Here is a 23,515-nt window from a genome sequence, read left to right on the forward strand (position 1 = left end):
GTCCTTTCTCCCTATCTGTTCCTCAGATGTGAGCGGTTTTTCTTCCATCTTACACATCTCCAGGGACAGGCAACTTAAAACAAAAGTGAAACAAAATAACAAAAGAGGAATCTTAAAATGGCTACCCATCCTCTTGCCCTGCCCTCAGGGGCGAGCAGTTTCACTTACCCTCAGTCGCTCCCCGTGCGAGCCACCAAATGCCACAGTCTGGCTGGGCACAATCAGGAGCCACTTGTCAAAAGAAACTAACTTTATTTTTAGAACCACACACGCCAAACAAAACAGCCTCTCAGGAAAAACCCTCAGAGCCTCAACTGCCACCACTGGCTTTCCACAAGCCTCTCTCTCCCCCACAAGCTTCTCTCCACCTCCCACAATCCTCCTGCTCTGAGGCCCATTGGCTGGGTCACGTGGGCGGAGCCAAAAAAGTCCCCCAATGAGCAGCTCCGTGGTCTGAAAGGGCAGGGAAACAGCCCAATGAGCATCACCGCAGAGGAGCCAATCAGCTAGATGTTGCTGGGGCCGCTGTGAGCCAATCATCAGCCGGCAGCTGGAAGTTTACTGGGGCCCCTTCGGCTGTGGCTCTCAACACTGAATTATTCATCAAATAATCCACAGCAAAACCTAATGCTATTACATATTGCATGTTAACTTATCTCATTGGACAGTCAGAATTAGGAAGAAATGCCACCTAATTTCTTGATATAACAAAGGAGAATTTAACTATAGAAACTCTTGACAAGTTGCTAATATTTGTGCTATCAGATTTCTCATGTTCAAAATGAGTAAGCAGATTAGTAGCTGGACAGTTTTAACAGCCTTTATATCCTTGATCTGCCATTCTTCAATAAATAACAAGTGTGCTAATGTTCTACTAGAAGTAATAAACCTAAAATATATTGGAAACATAGTGCCATTTCTACAGTAAAAAAAAACATTCATATAGAAATTCATGTCTTTGATAAGCTAATTGAGGTTGGTGGAACTTACTGATAGTTCTTTAAAGGAATTGTAATATCTCAAGATTCTTGGCTGGGAGCTTTGAGCTATAGGTAGAGTTGAGGGCCTGGGTTCTAGGAATGAAGCTCTTGTGTCATATCTGGGACATTCTGGCTCTGCAAATTAACTTCACTTCCCCAGATGCCTCAGTAGTATATAATCTGGTTGCAACAGATTCTCCTGAGAGCTTTGCTAAGACACAGTTGTCTAGCCCTCCTGTCCCACCACAGCAGTACCTATAGAGCCACCTCCATGAAGAAATTTGCCAGGGCTGGATTTCATCATTTCTAAGGTCCTTTCATCTCTAAAAAATTAAGACTCATGGTCTAATAGCTGTTCTATCTTTCCCCTCACAGGATGCCCATCATTTGTATATCTCATTTATTTCTATATAGTCTCTTCATCCTAACTTTACCTCTAATAGGGAAGTATTTACCAGTACTGTGCTGTGTTTCAAAACTTCTCTTTTGGCAATGTAACAAAAAGCACAGTAAAGCGAAGTATCATATATTGAAGACATATTGCAGCCACCAGTCCAGGTCAAGAGGTAGAATGTGACCAGCACACAGGTGCCCTGTAGACCCTCTGCAATCACTGCTTCTTCCTCTCTCCATGGGTTGCTTTTGAAATGCTCCATGTGTATTCCTCTCAGTTCCTGTTTATCAGATCATCACTGCAGCTCAGGTTTGTGGGGTTATGTGTACAAGTACATGCTTAAGTACCTCTTCCACTTTTAATAAGCTTTTAGTACTTAAACAATTTATATTTACAAAAAAGCTGCAAAGGTAGTGTGGAAATTTCCCAAGTTCCCTTTGCCCAGCTTTCCTTAATATTCACATTTTACATACCAAGCTCCAGTTCCGATCCCACCACTTTTTGACTAGTTCTTTTATTGTTTTGGGGTCTGTTTCAAGACATCATATCACATATAGCTCCTCTTGTTTAGACAGAAATACTTACAGGAATTAAAGGGTCCCAGGGATCACCAGATGTAGACCTGATGTGGTCATCTTGGAATGTCATTTACCCACCAGTGGGTGCCCTGCCATATTCCTGCAATATCAGAGTAGAGACATGACTTTAAATGTTTATCTTTAAACTTTAACATTTATTTCCTTTTACAACATTTCATTAATGCATCATATCATAACATCTGCTTTACCTGGTTATTATGTAAATATCAAAGTCAAAGAGGTTTTCCCATTTTTGGAAGTATTCTGCTTTTTCTGTAACTGTGATTTACAGTTCCCTACATGTACATTTCATTACACATATGAAAATATTTATCCATACTTTATGTACAATATAGACCAAAAATATTTTAAAAAGCCAAAATTATAAATATCTTCTTTTTAGATTATTCCTAATTTAAATAAACCCTAGTTTGTTTATCCTTTTGTATTATAATCACTTTTTTATATATTTTATTGTGGTAAGAAACACATAATAAAATTTATCAACTTATCCACGATGGGGAGGCATAATTGTCTGGTCCTCCTGTCCCACCACAGCAGTACATATAGAGCCACCTCCAAGAAGAAATTTGCCGGGGCTGGATTTCATCATTCCTAAGGTCCTTTCAGCTCTAAAAATTTTAGAGCTATGGTCTAATAGCTGTTCTATATTTCCCCTCACAGGATGCCCCATCATTTGTATACCTCATTTATTTTTATATACTCTCTTTATTCTAACTTTACCTCTAATAGGGAAGTATTTACCAGTACTGGTAAATACTGTGCCTTGTTAGGGGGGTTCTTTTTCCTGCTCAGGAAGGTTTAAGCCACCTATGAAATTAATGTCTACAATAATTAGTGAAGAACAAAAGACAAAGTCAGAAAGATATTTTCAAAATATGGAGCCCCTGATAGGTCTAGTCAACACGGGAGCTGGAACTAGAGAATTATAAAATAACTCCTCTGGTTTATTTAAGGGGGTACATCAAAGGCAGGGATAAGGTTTGAGGGGAGGAGTCTTTCTTCCTGATATCTTGCAGTCAGCAGGTTGATTCGTGTCTTGGCAGGTCACACCCATCTCAGGGGGGCTGTGTAGCTACAGCAGGTCACCCCAACTCCAGTACTGTGTGGGACCTTTGGCAGATGTTGAATAGGACTCACAGCGTGTATGGGAAGTCTGCCAGAGGAAATGTCTACTGGAAGTTCCCAGACACCAGATTCTTCTATTCACTGGACTGTGATGTATGATATAGTCTACACACAGCCCAGAGATGGCTTTCAACAATCCCCTTTTGAGGAACATTTTAAAAAGTAAGTTGGAAAAATGTTTGTTTGCAGAAATTTATTTAAGAACATGTATATACTCTCATGTAATTTGTTGTTATTTCGTTGGATGTCAGAACTAATCTATAACGGAGGGGACTAGTTGATTTGGTTTAAAATAAAAGAAAGCAAAGAGCAAATGAAGCATCATCTGATAATTATACTCCAGTTGCTCTTCTTGGGATGGCAAAAACTGCAAGAATGCTGCTACAGAAGGCTGATATGTTGGGGATGGAATAAGAAAGGGGAGAGAAAGCAGGAAATTTGGAGAGAAAGATTAAAGAGGAAGTGTACATATCTCTTCTCTGTCTTTGAAGCCATCCTCTTAAACCTTAGATTTGAATTTCATTAACATCTACTGCACGTATACATATTTGAACAGTAACAATACTGACTTGTAAGATGTCTTTTTCCTACTCCAGTGCATATCCAATGGGCTTTAGAAAAGAATTGTCAAGGGGATAGAGATGGAGGCTGTCAATGGATCTCATAAGAGCTGGGCTGTCACCTGGCAAGCAGCTTAGTACAGCTGAAGTAATGGCCAAGAATAAGGAAGTTCTAGAAAGGACGCTAGAAGAGAGAAATAAAAAAATGGTGCTTGTGGCCTGTGGGAAATAGCAGCAATGGGGACCAGCTAGTTCCATTGACCCTCCAGTATTGTGTTTTCTAGATATTGCTACTAGCCTCTCCCTCAAGCTGTCCAGAGTGAACTTGAGATGTTTACGAGTGGATCTGTATGGTGGGAGGGGTGGGCTGAATTGGGTGCTGTTGGTGCTGTCACACCTCCTCTGTGCACCTCCACTTTTGGTTGCTGCTGTGGTGGACAATTCCTTGTGAGCTGAGCTCATTCCAACAACATCCCTCCTCCAGCCTGCACCACACCTCTCTCCACTTAGGACTGCTCTTAGGCCTGTTTCTAAGTTACAAGAAGGTCAGATTGTGTGCAAGTGTGGTGGGCAAGACCAAGGTTAATATCCCATGAGCACCTGTAACAAACAGGGACAGGGTCAGAGAGAAATGTCCCAGCATGATGCTTTTCAGACAGGAAATTTTGGGATGCATTCCTTTGTGCTATCAGAGGAGGAATCCAGCCTTTTGCCTACAAAGGCAACTTTAACAGCATAATTTTGTACTGGCCTTTCCCCCTTTCCTGTCTCCTCTTCTACTGCCATTTATTTATTTATTTTGAGTTCAAAGTCTGGACTCACAGATAAATTGACAACCTAAGAATTTTTCTATATTTGCAACTGCACGTTGGATTTCATGATATGCTCAGATTTGTTTGATAAACTAAGAGATTGATCTGGATAAATAATAAAATTTGTGTTAACAGCATTTATTTCATAATCATTCAATAATCTTTTCAGAGGTAAAGTTCATGTGCATTTGGATTTGGGGGAACACTGGCTGCCTCCAGTGTTTAATATATGTTGCTTTTTACAAAGCCATTTTGTTTTCCAGGCTACTTGATAGTTTTTAACCTTCACTGGTAAATAAAAAAGTTCATTTTTTCAACACAGCTCTTACCATGATCCTTCTGTTTTCTTGGGAGATTGTATATACCCAATATTTCTTCCATTTGACAGGTTCATTTTGAAATATGCTGAATATTCAATTTCTCCACCCCTCTTATTCATCCCACTCTTTCAATGAGATGCCTTTGCCTTTGTAATACAGCCTGAAGTTTGTCCAATAGGAAGAGCCCATTAATCATTTTAATTATGTCTTGGGCATACCCTTTCCTCCACAGTAGTAAATATTTCCTGTAGCCAATAAAAGAATCCATAGTTCATACAATGAAACATAAATGATTAAAATGAAAAAAATCAAACCTTAAGAAATTGTAAAATTGATGCCATTTTGACTTATTCAGTTAGCAAAAATTAATATTTTTTTCAGTCAAAGGTTTTTTTTTTTTTTTTCCTTTTCAAGATCAGTGATGGCTTGTGATTTCAATTAAAATCTTGGGTGTGTTTTACTCTCTTGAAACAAACCTACACCTGCTGAGAAATCTCTATCTTAAAGTTTTGAATGTGTTTCTTTTAATCTCTGGATGAAGTATTAGGAAATCCTGTCTTTTGGAGGCAACCTTTGAGGTTCAATAATTTATTCCATTTCATGAATAAATTTTTGTTTCAATTCAACTAAAAATAAATAATTTGTTTAAAAAATTGTGTTTGCAATTAGGCAAATGGGCTCATATTGTTTTGGCTTTTGTATAAATTGGTACAAACATCTTAAAGAATTGCTTGGAAAATTGCATCAAGACTATATCCTCATAATTTTTGTGAAAATTCTATAAAGGAATAATAAAAAAAGAGGTTATATTAGTTATAGTCTCATAGAAAATCATTAAAAAATGGAAATGTTCATCAATAGCAGGAATGAGGTTAATATGTTTTGGTTATTTGGTATAAATTATAAATTCATAACATTATTTTATATAGAGATATACATATATATCCATGCAATATGTAAAATAATTTATAGTAATATACTCTGTCACCATAACAAAATCAGGATTTCAGGACATGTTTAATATGAGGTGAAAAGGCAGTAAAATGTAGAAATAGTACTTTTTCCATCATTATTTTATGTACATTTTAAATATACATAGGGTGGGATCTGTTGTTACATATTTGAGCATGCATGTATAACAATATAGCTTGATTAATATCATTCCCCAGTATGTCCCCTTTTTACCCCTTCCCCCTTCCCCTAGTCACTTTCCTCTACAGATCTCCCTTTTATTTTCTTGAGATTCTTGCCACCTTACTTTTCCTTTTCCCTTTCTAGCTTCCACAGGTGAGAGAAAATATATGACCCTTGATCTTCTGAGTTTGGCTTATTTCACTAGACATAATGGTCTCAAGTTCCATCCATTTTCCTGCAAATGGCATAATTTATTTTTTTCTTTATGGCTGAATAAAACTCCATTGTGTATATATGTCACATTTTCTTTATCCATTCATCTGTGGATGGACACGTAGGCTTGTTCCTCAGTCTAGCTATGGTGAATTGTGCTGCCATAAACATGGGTATGCAGGTATCATTATAATATGATGACTTTAATCCTTTAGGATAAATATTAAGGGCGTGGTACAGCTGGCTTAGATGGCAGTTCCATGCTTAGATTTTTGAGGAACCTCCACACTGATTTCCACAGTGGTTGTACTAGTTGACAATCCTACAAGCAGTGTAAAAGTGCTCCTTTTCTCCACATTCTCCTAAACAGTTAAAATGGTTTGTAATTTTGATGATTGACATTCTAACTGCAGATGACATCTCGGTATAACTTTTTTTTAATTTTCATTTCTCTAATTGCTAATGATGTTGGACATTTTTTTCCCATATATTTGCTTAACATTTTTATTTCTTTTGAGATCTATTCAGTTCGTTACTCCATTTATTAATTAGTTATTTGTTTTTCTGGTGTTGATTTTGAGTTCTTTAAATATCATGGACATTAATACTCTATCAGAAGAGCAGCTAGCAAAGAATTTTCTTCCTTTCTCTAGCTTCTCTCTTCACATTCTTGTTTCTTTTGCTGTGCAGATGCTTTTAATTCTATCCCATCCTATTTATTAACTCCTGGCATTATTTCCTGAGCTTTAAAAGTCATGGCATTTGCAGGTAAATGGATGGCATTGGAGAAGATAAAGCTAATTGAAATTAGCCAATCCCCCCAAAAAACAAATGCCAAATGTTTTCTCTGATATAAGGAGGCTGACTCATAGTGTGGTAGGGAGGGGGAGCATGGGAGGAATAGATGAATTCTAGATAGGGAAGAGGGGTGGGAGGGAAAGGGAGGGGGCAAGGGATTAGCAAGGATGGTGGAATGTGTTGGACATCATTATCCAAAGTACATGTATGAAGACTTGAATTGAGTGTCAACATACTTTATATACAAACAGAGATATGAAAAATTGTTGTATATATGTGTAATAAGAATTGTAATGCAAAAAAAGTACATGTATAAAGACATGAATTGGCATGAATATACTTTATATACAAAGATATGAAAAATTGTGCTATGTATGTATAATGAGAATTGTAATGCATTCTGCTGCCATGTATTTAAAAAATAAAAGCAATTAAAAATAAAGAGTCCTATTGAGAAATTCATTTCCTGTGCATGCATTTTGAAGTGTTGACCTTATGTTTTCTTCTAGAAGTTGCATAGTGTCTAGTCTAATTCCTAGGTATTTGATCCATTTTGAGTTCTTTTTTATTTAGGGTAAGAGATTATAGAGTCTAGTATCATTCTTCTACATATGGATAAGAAGTTTTACAACACCATGTAAATTAAAAAGGCTGTCTTTTCTCTAATGTTTGTGTTTGGCACCTGTCAGAAGTCAAATATGACTACATTCAAGTGGATTTGTCTCTGTGTCATCTATTCTATACCTTTGGTCTATGTGTCTGTTTTTGTGCTGGTACCATGAAGTTATTACTGCAGCTCTATAGTGTAATTTGAAGTCAGGTATCATGAAGCTTCCAGCATGGCTTTTTTGACTTAGAATTGCTTTGGCTATTCTCAATCTTTTATTCTCTCAAATGAATGTTAGGACTGTTTCTTCCAGTTCTTTAAACAATGCTATTGGTATTTTGATGGGGATTATATTGAATCTGTAATTACTTTTAATAGTATGACAATTTTATCCATGTTAATTCTGCTTATCCATGAACATGGGAGGTCTTTCTATCTTCTTTTTCAATGTTCTATTTTTTTTTCATTGTAGAGGTCTTTCAACTCCTTGGTTAGATTTATTCCTAGGGTTTTCTTTTTCTTCTTTCTGTTTTCTCCCTATGTTAATGTGAATGACATGGTTTTCATGATTTCTTTATTGGTATATAGGAAAGCTATTAAATTTTGTAATTGACAAATAGTTTAAGTATATTTACAGTGAAAGCTTATAGAAGACTTTTTAGAGTTTCCAATTATCATTTGTCACCATCAATCACTCTATTTTAGATTTCCAATTTTAAATTTTGGAGAAATGCTTTCACTTTTGCTGATTCCACCAATCATTATTTGTTGAACAAGTCCCTGTGCTAGGTACCACATGGCCCCTTTTCATTTCAAAGGGAAATTTTAGCTTTAATGTGCTTTTGTACATACACATCCTTATTTTCTCCACTGTAAGAGAATATTCTAAGGGACACAAGATAGGCATTCAATTTCTTAATTTATAAATGAGAAATTGGAAGTCTTCAGAAAAGTAGACTCAGCCACTAGGAGTCTTCGTAGGGTCACATGTCTAGTATTTATACAGTGAGGACCAGAATCTTAACCTAGTGCTATATTTACAGCTTCTCCCTGTGTCATGGGTGGTCAATAAAGAAAGCTTGGGGCATATCTCCACAGGGTTTTATCTACCTGTGTCATAAGTGAATGGAATTCCTTGGAGTTGAATTTTGGGTGAATCCACCTAGTGGGTACTGCAGGCACCTTGCCCAAGTCCTTTATGTCATAGCACTTCAGTGTGTGCCTACCCATTCCCAGCTACCTGTGCCTGCAAGTTTTTCCTGATTCAGAATCCAGTAAGGGCTGCTGTGTCTATAGGAAGCACTAAAGAATTACTCATTCTCCTGGAATAGCTTTCCATCCAAAGTCCTACATCTCAAGATTAGATGAGTCTGAATTGTGTGTATCTTACTGTTTCCCAGAGTTGGGGCTTCAGCAGCCTATGGTGTGGATCAGCGTGATAGCCTGTCCTTTCCTGACATCTTCCCTCTCCTGTTCTCCCCACTCTATCACTTCCATCTTAAATAAGCTACCTGCCCGACCTCCTGGAATCCTTGTCTTGGGCTATAATCCTGAGGGAACTAAAAATTAGACACCATGCATGATAGCCCTGTATATAAAGTTTTAATGATTACCAGAAATGTTTATGTGGTGTAATAAATAAGAAAACGTATTAAATATCTTGTTTTTGAACATAGAAAAAGTGCCTTTTTTGAAGCCCTTATTAACTATCTCCTGATAAAAGGCAAATTACCCAACTGTTTACTACATAGGAAACACAAAGCTCTTACATCTGATATTTTATCAAGTCTTTATTAAGAAGTAAAGTGCTCAGTATTACACAATTATAAAATTCTTGATTGTTGAGACTGGCATATGTAACATCATAATTATTCCTGTCATACAGAGGTGGGAAGGTGATAAGGAAAGGGCTGGGACTGAATGCTCCATGACTAAAGAATAAAAATGTATGGAACTTATGGATAATAAGAAAAGAATTTCACCACGTTTTACAAGTGAAATGAAAAACAGTACAATGATAAGTACCATAAAAAGAGTTTCTAGTGACCATAATCAACCTATGGCACCGGGTCAATATACATGGATACCACATAATAGTTGCACTTCAAATTGAAGTTTGTTTACATGTAACAACAAGGTACACAAACATAAATATGTACACTCCATTCCCCTGGAATGCAAATTTCAGTACCTAGGAATAAAGAATTGGTGTAGCATGTTAAAACAAAGTAAAGACAGATAGAGATAAATCCATGGGGAATGACTGTTAAAGACACTCAATATGTTTTATTTCTATAGACACTATGGCAGAAAGGCCTGTCTTCTCTTTTCATTAGAGATTTGACTGACATACTCCACCAATGGAATGAACTACTTAAGATGCAGCATTAAAAAGCAGGACTGCCTTCTGTTATCCAACTGAGAGATGCTCAACAATATTACATTGCCCTTGCTGGTCCTATTAGCTATCAAAAGGCCACATTTCCCAATACTTTTGAAAAATAATTTGTTTTTGTATTTTTTGTTTGAGAAATAGGTTTTTCTCCCATAAATTTTGCAAGACCCTTTCCTATTGAAAACAACTGATGCTAACTCAAAATGTGGCTGGTACTTTCTGACAAAGGATGAACTTTGAATACCAATGCCTCCTTTTTACTAAATTGAGCATCATTTACATTATTAATATTGGATCAGGAATATTTGAGAACTATATTCTTGAGAGAGTATTAAACTGAAACTTTAGTTTTGTTGGTGGTTTAATGAATTTTAAAACTAAAGTTTGAAATTACCATTTCCTCTTCAAATTGGTCTTTGGTGGTTTTCTTGGCTATTTCAAATTCAAAGCTAATATAATATAAAAATGAAATGATAGTCTCACAGATTTTAGATATAAACAAACAATAAAAGCACAGTATTTAACATTTATCTTAACCACTCATACAAATTCTAGCATAGTGACTACATACCCATTCTGTGGTCTGGAGTTCTTTTCTACCTAGTCTTTTAGAAAAGTTCACTCCAGTAAGGTAGTTGGAAAAAAAAAAAAAGAATCCTTTTTAAAAAGAAAGCCATGCATTGAGCTCATGAGTTACTCCCCAAGTGGAGACGAATATCCTACTTGCTTTCATACACTGGACAAAAGTGGCAATACTGATTTTTGTGAATGGAAGTAAACTCAGAAGACCTTTGACTGTTCTCTTCTAGCTATAAAGGCTACTTCACTGTCAATTGGGAAGATGCAGGCATGGTGGCAACTGACCATACACTCCACATACTTTTCAAAGATTTTCCCTGAACTCAATATTTACATCTAGATTTCTCATATGAGGGGGAAAAAAACCCCTCAAAAACCAAAAAACCAATCCAAACCAAAACAAAACAAACAAACAAACAAACAAACAAAAAAACATTTGGATCCACGGGTAACATTTATATAAAATAAGTTAAAGTGCAGAAGATTAACAATCAGTCACATAGGCCAGCATCATATGGTAATCAGGGCATATAAATAGTGTACTTGTTATGGCGATTGGGACGGCGCCTTCTCGCCTATCAGGAACATACACACCAACACTCCTCACACGTGCATACTGGCACTCCCATTTCCACCTCCACCTTCTGCGCCCTCTGTGGACTGGGAAGAGGAAGGACGGGATCCTCTGGGGCGAGGCTGACCATGGAGTCCCACAGGTGTGCCTAGCCGGTGACTTATCTGGGAAGCTGCATCATCAGATTCCCAGCGCTCCAGCTCTTCCCGCACTAACTGCTCCATCTGTTCCCTGTGGATTTCACTGTCACGACCCAGTCTTTCATCCTAACAAGAGAAAAGAAACCAAGGTGTTACTGGTGAGGTGATGCATGTTCTTGTAGATGGAAATGAATCCTTTGTTCATCGTTCTCCAGCCCATGACCTCTTACCTCGGCCACCCCATCCAGCAGCCTCCCCAGCACCTCCCGTCTCTTCACTTTGGTCCGCTCCATGGTCTCCAACTTGACGATCACAGCATCGATCTTGGACACAATGCTGCCGATGGAGTGCTCCATGCGGTCCACGCGCCTCACCAGGCTGCAGGTAACCACAGTTAAGAGGGCAAAGCCGCATTATATTTTCAGCTCCATTGGCTTTTCAAATAGAAATGCTAAGATTTTTTAAACAATCATAACCTGAAATACTTTCTATTTTTAAATTATTTTGGCAAGGCTGGGGATGGAACCCAGGTCCTTAGGCAGGTGTTCTATCACTGAGCCACATCTCCAGCCCTGAACCATTTTCTAGTGGTCTCAAGCTCTAGGGACAAACTTTCATAGGCTGCTGGTGGGATTCCTAGCTGGCTCACATCTCCAGAGAGTTGCCATTGTATTTTAAATCTTAGAACGATGCCTAATCCTTCTTTTGGATGTTCTAGTTTTAGAACTTTTTCTAAAGAAATGTTTTATGTTATAATTTTTTACTACAATGCTGCTTCTTATTAGCATAACATTGAAATAGCTACATTAGCCAATCAATTGGAGATTGTTTAAATACATCATTGTCTATCTATACAATGGAACTCTTAGGTGACACCAGAAGTTATACTGTGACAAAATATTTAATTAAATAATGTTCACAGTATACTGAGTAAATAAACCAGTGGAGAAAACCATATACTCACTCATCATCCCTGGGGTCTCAATTTTAAAATATTATGTAAATGTCTTAAAATAGGGTAACTTGAGACAACTTCTAGAATGATGGCACATGAGAGTTCTGTAGATGCTCTCCCCAGTGAAATGACTATAAATGGTGAAAATTGTTTTTAAAAACTCCAACATTCAAATGCATGAGAAATTTTCTTAAGGTCATACAACAAATGAAAAGACATTTATTCAAATAAATCTGCTATTTTTCTATAAGAATGAGAGTCTGCAGCATTTTAAAAAATATTTCAAGAAATAATGCTTGAATGCCTCCCAAATATTTTGAAAAACATTACCTATCAAGGAAGCACACACACACACACACACACAAAAAAAAACTCCAAGTTTTTTGGGATAGTCTTGGATAGTCTTGGAGACACACACATACTAAGTACAAATATTTAGAGACATGTAGCAGGGAACTTTAGTAAGATTAACATCTGTCTTATCAGAAACATTGGAGGCCAGAAAAAATGAAGACAAAACAAAACATAAACAAGAGCAGAGAGTTTTTGCTAGAAGATCTGCTTTACAATAAATACTAACAGAAATTCTTCAGGTTGAAATAAAATCACAGCAATTATAATCCTCATGAAAAAACAGTACATTGGTAGAAGTCATTATGTAAATATAAAATACAGAAGAAATACACATTTCCTCCTATTTTTCTTAACTAATTTAAAATCAACTGTGTGAGATCTGTACATAATTGGATTATTGGTCCTATAAACATATATAAATACAATACACTTAACAATGACCAGGTGACACCAGAAGTTATACTGTGACAGAATATTTAATTAAATAATGTTTACAGTATAGGTAGGAGCAAAGTTTTATTGGAGCAAGAAAATAACATCAGATGGCACCATGAATATAGAGAACAGAAGAGAATCAGATGTGGTAAGGTTAATAAGATGAGAAGGTTAATTTAGCAAATGCTATAGATATATACTTCTAATTCTTCTTTCAGCTTTGTTAAGAGACATAAAATTATATATTGGGATAACTACTTCAATGTAATATTGAGTTTGTACACTGTATGTAGATCAGTATCATGAGATAATACACACATACACACACACACACAGAGATACACGTATACACACACATAGAGTGGCCATAGAAAGTGGAAAGAAGAAAAAGAGCTATTTAGAAATAACATTTCCTTAGCTTGCTGGACTAATTTAATTTAAAACCTAAGTAGTTTCTCACTAACTGATTTATATATGTTACATCCTAAAGCAACCACACACAAAAAAGTCCTAAAAATAGTAAAAAAATTAGTAAAAGAACCAAATTATTACACTATAAAATATTCACTTAGTGGAAAAGAAAAAAATATGGAAGGAATGGAGGAACAAAAGAGACATTAGAAAATACAATGTAAAATGTCAGAAATAAATCCAACTATGTCAATGATAACCTTAAATGTAAATGGCTCAAACAATCCAAACAAAAGGCAGAGATTGACAAATAATAAAAAAAGGCAAGATCTAAACGTATGCTGTCTACATGAGACACATTTTAGATTCAAAGATGCAAAAATATGTTACGCAAAGAGCAACCATAAGAAAGCTGGAGTGGCTACAGTTATTTCAGTCAAAAAAAAAACAAAACAAAACATTTTACTAGGATGGAGTGAGACATCTTATAATTAAAGCAGGGTCATCAATTAGGAACATACACTAATTACAAATGTGCACCTAACAACACTGCCTCAAAATAAACGAAACAAAATCTTACAGAATTAAAGTGATAAATAGACAATTGAATAAAACAGTTGGAGAATTTAATAGCACACTTTCACAATTAGAACAACTACACAGAAGAACAATAGAGAAATAAGAGACTCAAATAACACCATAAAGCCACTAGACATATCAGACCTCTGGAAATCACTCCACTCAAAATGGCATAATAAATAAACCAGACTGTTAAAAACAAAGGCCAAAGTTTTCTTCTTTCATATGTGGAAGCTAGAGCAAAATACGGGGGAATAAATGGGGATAGAGGGGACTCATTAAGCTATAGGGAAGATCAGCAGAGTAGAGGGAGGAGGAGGAGATAGGATGAGGAGATAGGGAGGGAGGAGGGATGGGAAACGGGAGAAAATGCAAAATGAATTTAACAAAATCACACTGTGTGCATGTATAAATATACTACAGTGAATTCCACTTTTATGTACATGTATAAAACACCAATCAAAAATAAATAAATGAGTGAAAGGAAGATGAGCAGAGAAAGGGGACTAGGTGGAGAGAAAAGGGAAATGGGGAGGCACTGGGGACTGAAATGGGAGTAAATCAAATTCCATATATGTATGAATTTGTCAAAATGAGCCCAACTATTATGTATGACTCTAGTTAAAAAAAACTATCATAATATACATTCTTTTTAAGTGCACTTGGAAACCTCCACAATAAAGTATATGTTAGTCTAAGAAAATATGTAAAAATATTGTTAAACACATGTAAATGGAACCACAGACAATAAAATATTAATAGAAATTTTCATTGGTAGAAATATAGGAGATATAAATGTTTTCTTTCTTTTTTCTATATTATCCATTTTTCCTATAATAAACACTTTACCTTTCTAAAGACAAAATGCATGAATAAAAGTCACAAAAAAGAATTGATGGTTAACAATGGAAAAGAATGGATTAAGAAATGCAGGGAATTTTTGATGGAAATTGCATTGAATCTGTAGAGCACTTTTGGTAGTACGGCCATTTAGAAATGTTAGTTCTGCCTAAGAATATAGGAGGTCTTTCCATATTCTAAGGACTTCTTCAATTCCTTTCTTTAGTGTTCAGTCATTTTCGTTACAGAGGTCTTTCACCTCTTTTGTTAGATTGATTCCCAAGTATTTTACTTACCAGGGACAGCGGGACAGTTTTTAGATGTTGATTCTTGGTACTTTGCTGAATTCATTTGTGAGTTCTAGAAGTCTTTATGGAGCTTTTAGGTCAGCAAACAGAGTAATTTGAGCTCTTCATTTCCTATTTGTATCCATTTAATATCTTTTGCTTGCCTATATTGTTCTGGCTAGAATTTCTAACAATATATTAAATAGGAGTGGTGAAAATAGATATCCTTTTCTTGTCCCAGATTTTAAAGGAAATCCTTTCAGTTTTTCTCTATTCAGAATAATGTTGGCCTTGGTTTTTTGTATATAGCATTCACAGAAATAGAAAAAGCTGGAAGAATAGCCAAAGCACTCCTCAGTGAAAAAAAAAAAAAAAAAAAAAACAAGCAAAAGGCATCACAGTATCAGAACTCAAATTATACTACAGAGCAGTAACAAAAACAGCATGATACTGGCACCACAACAGGCACAAAAACCAACAGAATACAATAGAAGACACAGAGACAAACCCACATAAATACAGTTATATCATACTAGACAAGTGTGCCAAAAATACATTGGAGAAAAGATAGCCTCTTCAACAAATGGTGCTGGGAAAACTGGAAATCCAAATGAAGTAGAATGAAATTTAACCCCTATCTCCCTGTATAAAACTCAACTCAATGTGTATCAAAGACCTAGGAATTAGACAGAAACCCTGCACCTGCTACACAAAAATGAGGGCCCAGCATTCTAACATGCTGGCTCAGAAACTGACTTCCTTAACAAGACTCCTAAAGTGCAAGAATTAAAATAAAAGATCAATAAATGGGATGGAATCAAATTTAAAAAGCTTCTTCAGAGCAAAGGAAACAATCAAGAACATGAAGAGAGAACATAGAGAATGGGAGACAATCTTTGATACCTGCTCCTCAGGGCATTAATATCCAGGATATTCAAAGAACTCAGAAAACTTAACACCAAAAGGCAAATAACCCAATCAATAAATGGGCAAAGGAACTAAAAAGACACTACTCAAAAGAAGAAATATGAATGATCAACAAATACATGAAAAAAATGTTCAATATCTCTAGCAATAAGATAAATGCAAATTAAAACTACAATGAGATTTCATCTCACTCCAGTCAGAGTGGCAATTATCAAGAATACAAATTAACAATAAATGTTGGAAAGGATGCGGGGAAAAGGGTACACGCATTCATTGTTGGTGGGACTGCAAATTGGTGCAACTATTCCAGAAAGCAGTATAACGGTTCCCCAAAAATTTAGAAATGGAAGCATCATTTGACCCTGTTATCCCACTCCTTGGAATATATCCAAAGGATTTAAAATTAGCATACTATAGTGACACAGTCACATCAATGTTTATGGCAGCACAATTCACAATAGCTAAGCTGTGGAGCCTACCTAGGTGCCCTTTAACTGATGAATGGATAAAGAAAATGTGGTATGTATACACATGGAGGAGCCATTAAGAAGAATAACTTTATGGCATGTGCCAGTAAATGGATGAGTCTGGAGACTGTCATGCTAAGTGAAATAAGCCCATCGCTAAAAGCCACAGGTTGAATGGTTTCTCTGATATGCAAAAACTATCAAAAATAAGGGGGGAAGTTAAAAAAGAGAGAGAGAGAGAGAGAGAATAAAAGAAAGATTAGTGGAGTAAACAAAGGCAAGTGAAGGAAAAGGAGGAGGGATGGGAACAAGAAAGACAGTGGAATTAATTCTATATAACATTTCCATATACATATATGAATATACCACAGTGAATCTCACTGTTATGTACATCAAAGAACACTAGTTTAAAAAAAATAATAACTCTAAGTGAACAGCAGAAAAACCAGTAGAGTAGAGGGATGAGAACAGGGGAAAGGATGTTGGAAAGGATGCGAGGAAAAGGGTACACGCATTCATATATTCATTGTTGGTGGGACTTCAAATTGGTGCAACTATTCCAGAAAGGAGAGGGGAGGGGAAGTACCAGGGAATCAATTAGAACAAATCATATTCCATGCTTTCATAATTATGTCAAAATAAATACTGTTGCCATGTGTAACTAAAAAGAAATAATAAAAAAATAAAGTACATGGTTAAGGTTTAAAAAATAAAGATTCAGTATCTTTACTAATTACAAAAACCAAAAAAAGAAAAGAAAGAAAAAACAGGAAACAGACATATCTCGTTTAGACTCTGGTGCACCAAAATTCAGCCAATTCCTTTATACTCACACTTGAAACTCTTCATAAGAAACCCCACTGGAGATGCTTCCCCTCCTTCTGGAGCTGTGTCCACTGTCTTCATCGTCATCCTCTTCAGAGTCATCCAGGCTTCTTGGGAAACTGCGGCTGCTCATGGGACGCGGCAAAGAGCTATGGTCCAAGTCCAGGTCCTCCTGCAGGACAAGGGGTCGCCCAGTGAAGAGAGGCACCAAGACCTCACACAGAATTTAGCAAGGTCTTGGGCAAGTAGGAAATGGGTGTCAGCCAGACCAGGATGGCCACATTTTTCTATATTGTGGAATGCACAAATTTTCAGACAGATTTTAACTATTAACGAGGAGTTGCTAAGCTTTTGTTTGGATAAGAAAGAACATTAAAAACATAAGAAAGAAAAAAAAGTAAATAAAAGAATACCCTTATCACCTTCTTTTCATAAAAGAACAAATTCAATAACTCTAAAGCAGGAAGGATATAATCTCAGAATTTTGACTAAATACTGACGCAAGAAAATTTCATTTACTGTCTTTGTGCATACATTTCACAATGAATGTTGAAGTTTGTCACCTTTGGACAAACTTGTCTGTAGCACTGTTTAGTAACAATCATTCTAGACTTCTCCTTGGAGGAAAGTGGCTTTGTATGTTAACATTCATCTGTGTTCTCTATACCTCAATTTCTTTTTTGTTATTATTGTTGTTTAAGCATTTATATTTGAAAGTTAATGGAAAAACTGTTAATTCTTCTTAGTTACATAAGCTCATTTACAATTTTATTTAATTATTATTTATTACTTGTTACTTGAGATGGGTTCTATGTTGCCCAGGCTGGTCTCCAACACTTGGGTCAAAGTACCCTCGACATCAGTCTCCTGAGAGGCTGAGACTATGTTGGCACCACCATGCCCAACAGTTAATTTTACTTTCTATTACTCTGTAGTAAATATTCAAATAAAAGGCACATGATAATTTTATTTTACTATAAAAGTTAATAATTTAAAGAGCAACTAATTAACCAGAGAGGTTTTTATCTTCTGGTAACTTTTTTTTTTCCTCACTCTCTTGGACATAAAGAACTATTCAAGTAATCAAGCTCCTCTTTCAAGTTGACTGCCAGAAAGCTTAGGGCCAAAAAGGCCAAGACCATTGCCCAATGTTTATAAGCATATGCCTAGTTATACAATTTAGTTTTTATTAGCTTTATCCATAATGTATTTTTGTACCCTTGTTTCTAGTTTTCTTGCACTCATCTATTTTATTGCACCTTATATATTACGGTTTATATACTCCTTTTGGGATAAACAAAGCACTAATACATATGTTGAGAGAGAGAGAGAAAGACAGATTCCCAGTCACCCACCACTTAGTGCAGTGTTTGACAGGTGGTGGGTGCTGAAACAGATCATGGTCTTTTAAACTAGACCCACCCTCTCTTTTTCCAGGTCATCTCTCATCTGCTGATGTTCATGTTCAGTGAGCTCCTGGTCTCCATCTTGGTCATACTTGGTGAATATTGCCTCAATCTCTGCATCAGTATGGCCCTTCCTGAAATTGAGAGGATACAGATGAATTCATTCTTGTACATGGTCCAAACCCAACACAGAGAAATTAAAATGCAGGAGAAAGAGAAATCACTGAATGGGGGCCTAGCCTCCTCTCAGAGCATATTCCAGAAATGCTTCTCTATGAGTATCTGGGCTATAAACACTCTCACCAAGAATTGATTTTTAGCAGTGGAAACTTCCTAGTGACCCAGGATGTGTCACTCTTACCCTTTGAGATCTTGTCGAAGTTCATCAAAGTTTAACTTGCCTCCCCCTTGCCGCAGACTCTCTGAAATGTCATCCACAGTATTTTTTTTCAGTTTTAGTTTGACCAAAGCTTTATGGTAGCCCTAGTGGGGAAACAAAGCAGAACATCTGTTTATTTTTTCTGCTTTTGCATTTGCTTTACCTCTCATTTGTAGCATCAACAAACATAAACCCATTGCCTGGTGGAACTGATGAATAATAAATGAATAATATGAAAGTCCTGAGGAAGACATACGGAAAAGGTAAGAAGTTTTCAATAAACCAAGAATTGAGGTCCTTTCCTTCATATGTGTTTTTGAATTGGTTGACAAATAAAAATCACTACATATTACATAGCTATCAGCTCCCAAATATATAGGAATATGCAACAGTTCTTAAAGAAACAATCTGTGAGGTGAATAGAGAGCCTACATCTTGAGAGCAAATCTTTACCCCTCACACATCAGATAGAGCACTAATCTCTAGGGTATATAAAGAACTCAAAAAGCTAAACACCAAAAAACCAAATAACCCAATCAATAAATAGGCCAAGGACCTGAACAGACACTTCTCAGAAAATATACAACAATCAATAAATATATGAAAATATATAAAAAGTTCATCATTTCTAGCAATTAGAGAAATGCAAATCAAAACCACTCTAAGATTTCATCTCACTCCAGTGAGAATGGCAGCTATTATGAAGACAAACAACAGTAATTTGGCGAGGATGTGGGGGAAAAGGTATACTCATATACTGCTGCTGGTGGGCCTGCAAATTGATCAGCCAATATGGAAAGCAGTATGGAGATTTCTTGGAAAATTGGGAATGGAACCACTATTTGACCCAGCTATCCCTCTCCTTGGTCTATACCCAAAGGACTTCAAAACAGCATATTACAGGGACACAGCCATATTAATGCTTATAACAGCACAATTCACAATAGCTAAACTGTGGAACCAACCTAGATGCCCTTCAGTAGATGAATGGATTAAAAAAAATGTGGCATATATACACAATGGAATATTACTCAGCAATAAAAGAGAATAAAGTCATGGCATTTGCAGGTAAATGGATGGAGTTAGAGAAGATAATGCATGTGAAGTTAGCCAATCCCAGAAAAAACAAATGCCAAATGTTCTCTGACATAAGGTGACTGACTTATAGTGGGGTAATTAGGGGGAGCGTAGGAAGAATAAATGAACTCTAGATAGGGCAGAGAGGTAGGAAGGAAAGGGAGGGGGCAGGGCCTTAGCAAGGATGGTGAAGTGTGATGGACATCATTATCCAAAGTACATGTATAAAGACATAAATTCTTGTGAACATACTTTATATACAACCAAAAATAAAAATCGTGCTCTATATGTGTAACAAGAATTATAATGCATTCCGCTGCCATTTATTTTTTTAAAAAATCAATAAAAAATGTGGCATATATACACAATGGAATATTAATCAGCAATAAAAGAGAATAAAATCATGGCATTTGCAGGTAAATGGATGGAGTTAGAGAAGATAATGCTAAGTGAAGTTAGCCAACCCCCCCCCAAAAAAAATACCAAAAGTTTTCTCTGATATAAGAAGGCTGATTCATAGTGGGGTAGGGAGAGGGAGCATGGGAGGAACAGATGAATCTAGATAGGGCAGAGGGGTTGGAGGGGAACGGAAGGAGTTAGGGTAAGGGTTAGGGTTATGTATGAAGACAGAATTGGTGTGAGTATACTTTGTATACAACCAGATATATGAAAAATTGTGCTCTATATGTGTAATAAGAATTGTAATGCATTCTGCTATCATATATAAATTAAAAAATTAATTTTAAAAAATAATACCAAGAAATCTGAGTCAGGGATTAATTATCTTTTCCTTGTCTCACAATAAATAATTTCTTTATATGTTAGATATGCGACAAAAAAATCCCAGTGAAATATGGATGAGGATTTTTCACTAACAAACTACAGAGTGTAGTTAGGGTGTAGTGAATGGTAGGGTGTAGTGAATGGTAGCGTGCTGGCCTAGCATGTGTGAGGCCCCAGGTTGATCCCCAGCACCACAGAGTCAAACAAACAAACAAACAATAAATTATAGACAGAGGTTACTTTTGCTTTGCATAGTAATACAGGTCTGTAAAAATGACCTTGAAGACTGAAATTGTGAAAAGTGAGCCAAATAATTAACAGCAGAAATTTTAATTGTTCCAAGAACTTTAAAACATTTTGATGAAACATTAATACTCCCTTAGTGTCAGCTATAAATTCATAAATAAATAGAATATTAGTGCATTGAAATTTAAAACACTAGAAATATTGAAAAGTAAATTGTTATAATTCTTTGTACAAAAAAAGGATTCAGGGCAGTTTAAACTGTGCTTGTCGTCACCTTCTCATGTATTTCATCATATTATCCCCTACAATGTGAACGGAATGTGTTTTCTGTACATCAGTGGATTGTCAAATTGCTTTCTAATTATGGATCACCTTCTGACAATGTTCTTTGCACTTTCACTGTTATGAAATATCTCTACAAACTCTTCGTTTTACTTGAAGATTTCTGCTGGCGTCCCCTCCTCCAAGACAGCTTCATTCTTTTCTTATTGATGTTGAAAAACTGTTCTTCTGGGTGTCCACCTGGATCTCTCCAGTGTTGACAGTGTCAACATTCCAGTGCTCAGCTACTTCTTGGAAAACCATGGCATTTGTTTTGATTTCACTTTCAGGTTTGTGTGTTTCCTTTCTTTCCTGCGTTTCATCTTTCTGGCCTATTCACTTTTTTCTATTATCATGTCTGTAAATGTCGCATAGGTTCATTACCGAGGACAAGAAAGCAACACTACACACTTTGTCACTGCATGAACCCAACAGCAGATGTCCAGTGACCAATCAGCAGCAGACAGGAAGCAGTGTCACCAAAGGTCCCCAAGCGTGAGGAACATCTGCTACTTAGGAATTAATGTGGGGATTAAAGAGCCAGCAATGGAGTTCATACTTTGTGCTCTTACTCACTGTTAATGAGCAGTGATAATGCAAACTTGAACCAGGTTTTTGAGGATTTGGTGTTATGTAACAAAAGTGTGGTACCTGAACATTGTGTGTTATCAAAACTGTGCACAATGTGGAGAGTTTCTGTACATGATGGAGATATGCTAAAATGTACACAACCGTGATGCTAAATTTAAGATAACAGGGAATTTAGGTCTCATGCAAGAAACTTGTAAGAAGCTGAAATTTACCCTTACACCATGATCCACAGATAATATGGTCCCAGGACTTGACTCAACAGAAAACAGGGTCAAGGAGCCCTTTTATTTACCAACATGATGTTGGACAACACGCTTTTATACTACAGAAGTCTTTGTTATTGTGAAAATTTTATTTTTTACCAAATAAAGAAGTCACATGGAGAAGAACGAAGCTGCCCCACTTCCCTGTCCTGCCCTTTCTTCAACATCTAGCCCTGCCTGAGAAGCTAAGGAAATGGAAGTCCTCAGGCACCAGGCTGTGACCTAAATCCAAGGACCTTTTCCTTTGACCATTTTACAATTGTGCTTAGAAGGTCAAGGGTAAAGGAAATGGCACTAAATACTGGCATCTAAAACCTTTTCTTTTTTAATATGGTAATTGATATAGAAAAGCTGGAAATGGGTTTATATACTCTTGCCTTCCAGTTTATTCTGAGCTCAGGATCTGGAAGTGACAGTGGATTAGAGGGAATGTCCAAACATACAAAGGAGCTCAGACCCTAAGAGTCAACAAGGTTATTTCGAGTTGAATTCAGGAAATAAAAAGACTCCCTGATTTTCAAGCCAGCAGCACGGCTTTCAAGCCTCCAAGATAGAGAATATTTAAATTAGTCCTAAGATATAGTAATATACTCCTTATTTAAAATAATTTCAATGTATTATTATTGATTAGGAAATTTGAGACAATTATTATTTTAAGTAGGAAATTTTAAAATTCAGAGAATTTGGGATTATCTTACCTTTCTGATGAGGTCTGAAAGCTCCATTTCAGCTTTCTGCTGGGCAAAATCAGATTTCACTTCAGAGTAGGTATCATTGATGATGGCCAGAAACATGTTCTGTTTGTAAATCAAAGAAACGTAGAGGTTAAGAGACGAAGCCTAAACATATTTTGTAAACATTAATTCAATTTGACACATGCTTTTTGGTTCACACTTTTTCCCTCAATTAGAAGGCTTTATGAAGTCATAAGTAGTTTTGCTACCATCTTCTTAAAAAAAAAAATTTCCCCATTAAGTCATGCCAAAGGAAAATACGCTATATATTATTACTTATAAAACCATGTATTTTGATATGTTTTACAAAAAGAGACAGAAAAATGGCAGAAAATATTAATATCTTTACCTAAGAAGAATGGATTATTTTAAATTGCTTGTTTTGTTCCATACATGTAAAAA

General features: G+C 36.2%; 1 protein-coding gene across 2 annotated transcripts in view; it reads right to left on the minus strand.

The window, feature by feature from the left end:
* Nucleotides 1-9,317: 9,317 nt before the first annotated feature.
* Nucleotides 9,318-23,515, minus strand: part of Pkd2 (polycystin 2, transient receptor potential cation channel) — an 82,249-nt gene continuing 68,051 nt past the window's right edge. For both annotated transcript variants that reach the window (XM_015499140.2, XM_048784849.1), the window contains 6 exons: nt 23,078-23,176; nt 19,081-19,202; nt 18,736-18,853; nt 17,322-17,485; nt 11,464-11,611; nt 9,318-11,359 (listed from right to left, as the gene is read on the minus strand). In XM_015499140.2, coding sequence (XP_015354626.1) covers nt 11,123-11,359; nt 11,464-11,611; nt 17,322-17,485; nt 18,736-18,853; nt 19,081-19,202; nt 23,078-23,176 — 888 coding nt within the window. In that variant the 3' untranslated portion in view covers nt 9,318-11,122. The remainder of the gene's footprint in view (nt 11,360-11,463; nt 11,612-17,321; nt 17,486-18,735; nt 18,854-19,080; nt 19,203-23,077; nt 23,177-23,515) is intronic.

The sequence above is a fragment of the Marmota marmota genome, unplaced genomic scaffold (assembly GCF_001458135.2).
Source record: "Marmota marmota marmota unplaced genomic scaffold, marMar, whole genome shotgun sequence".
In the NCBI taxonomy this organism is placed as follows: domain Eukaryota; kingdom Metazoa; phylum Chordata; class Mammalia; order Rodentia; family Sciuridae; genus Marmota; species Marmota marmota.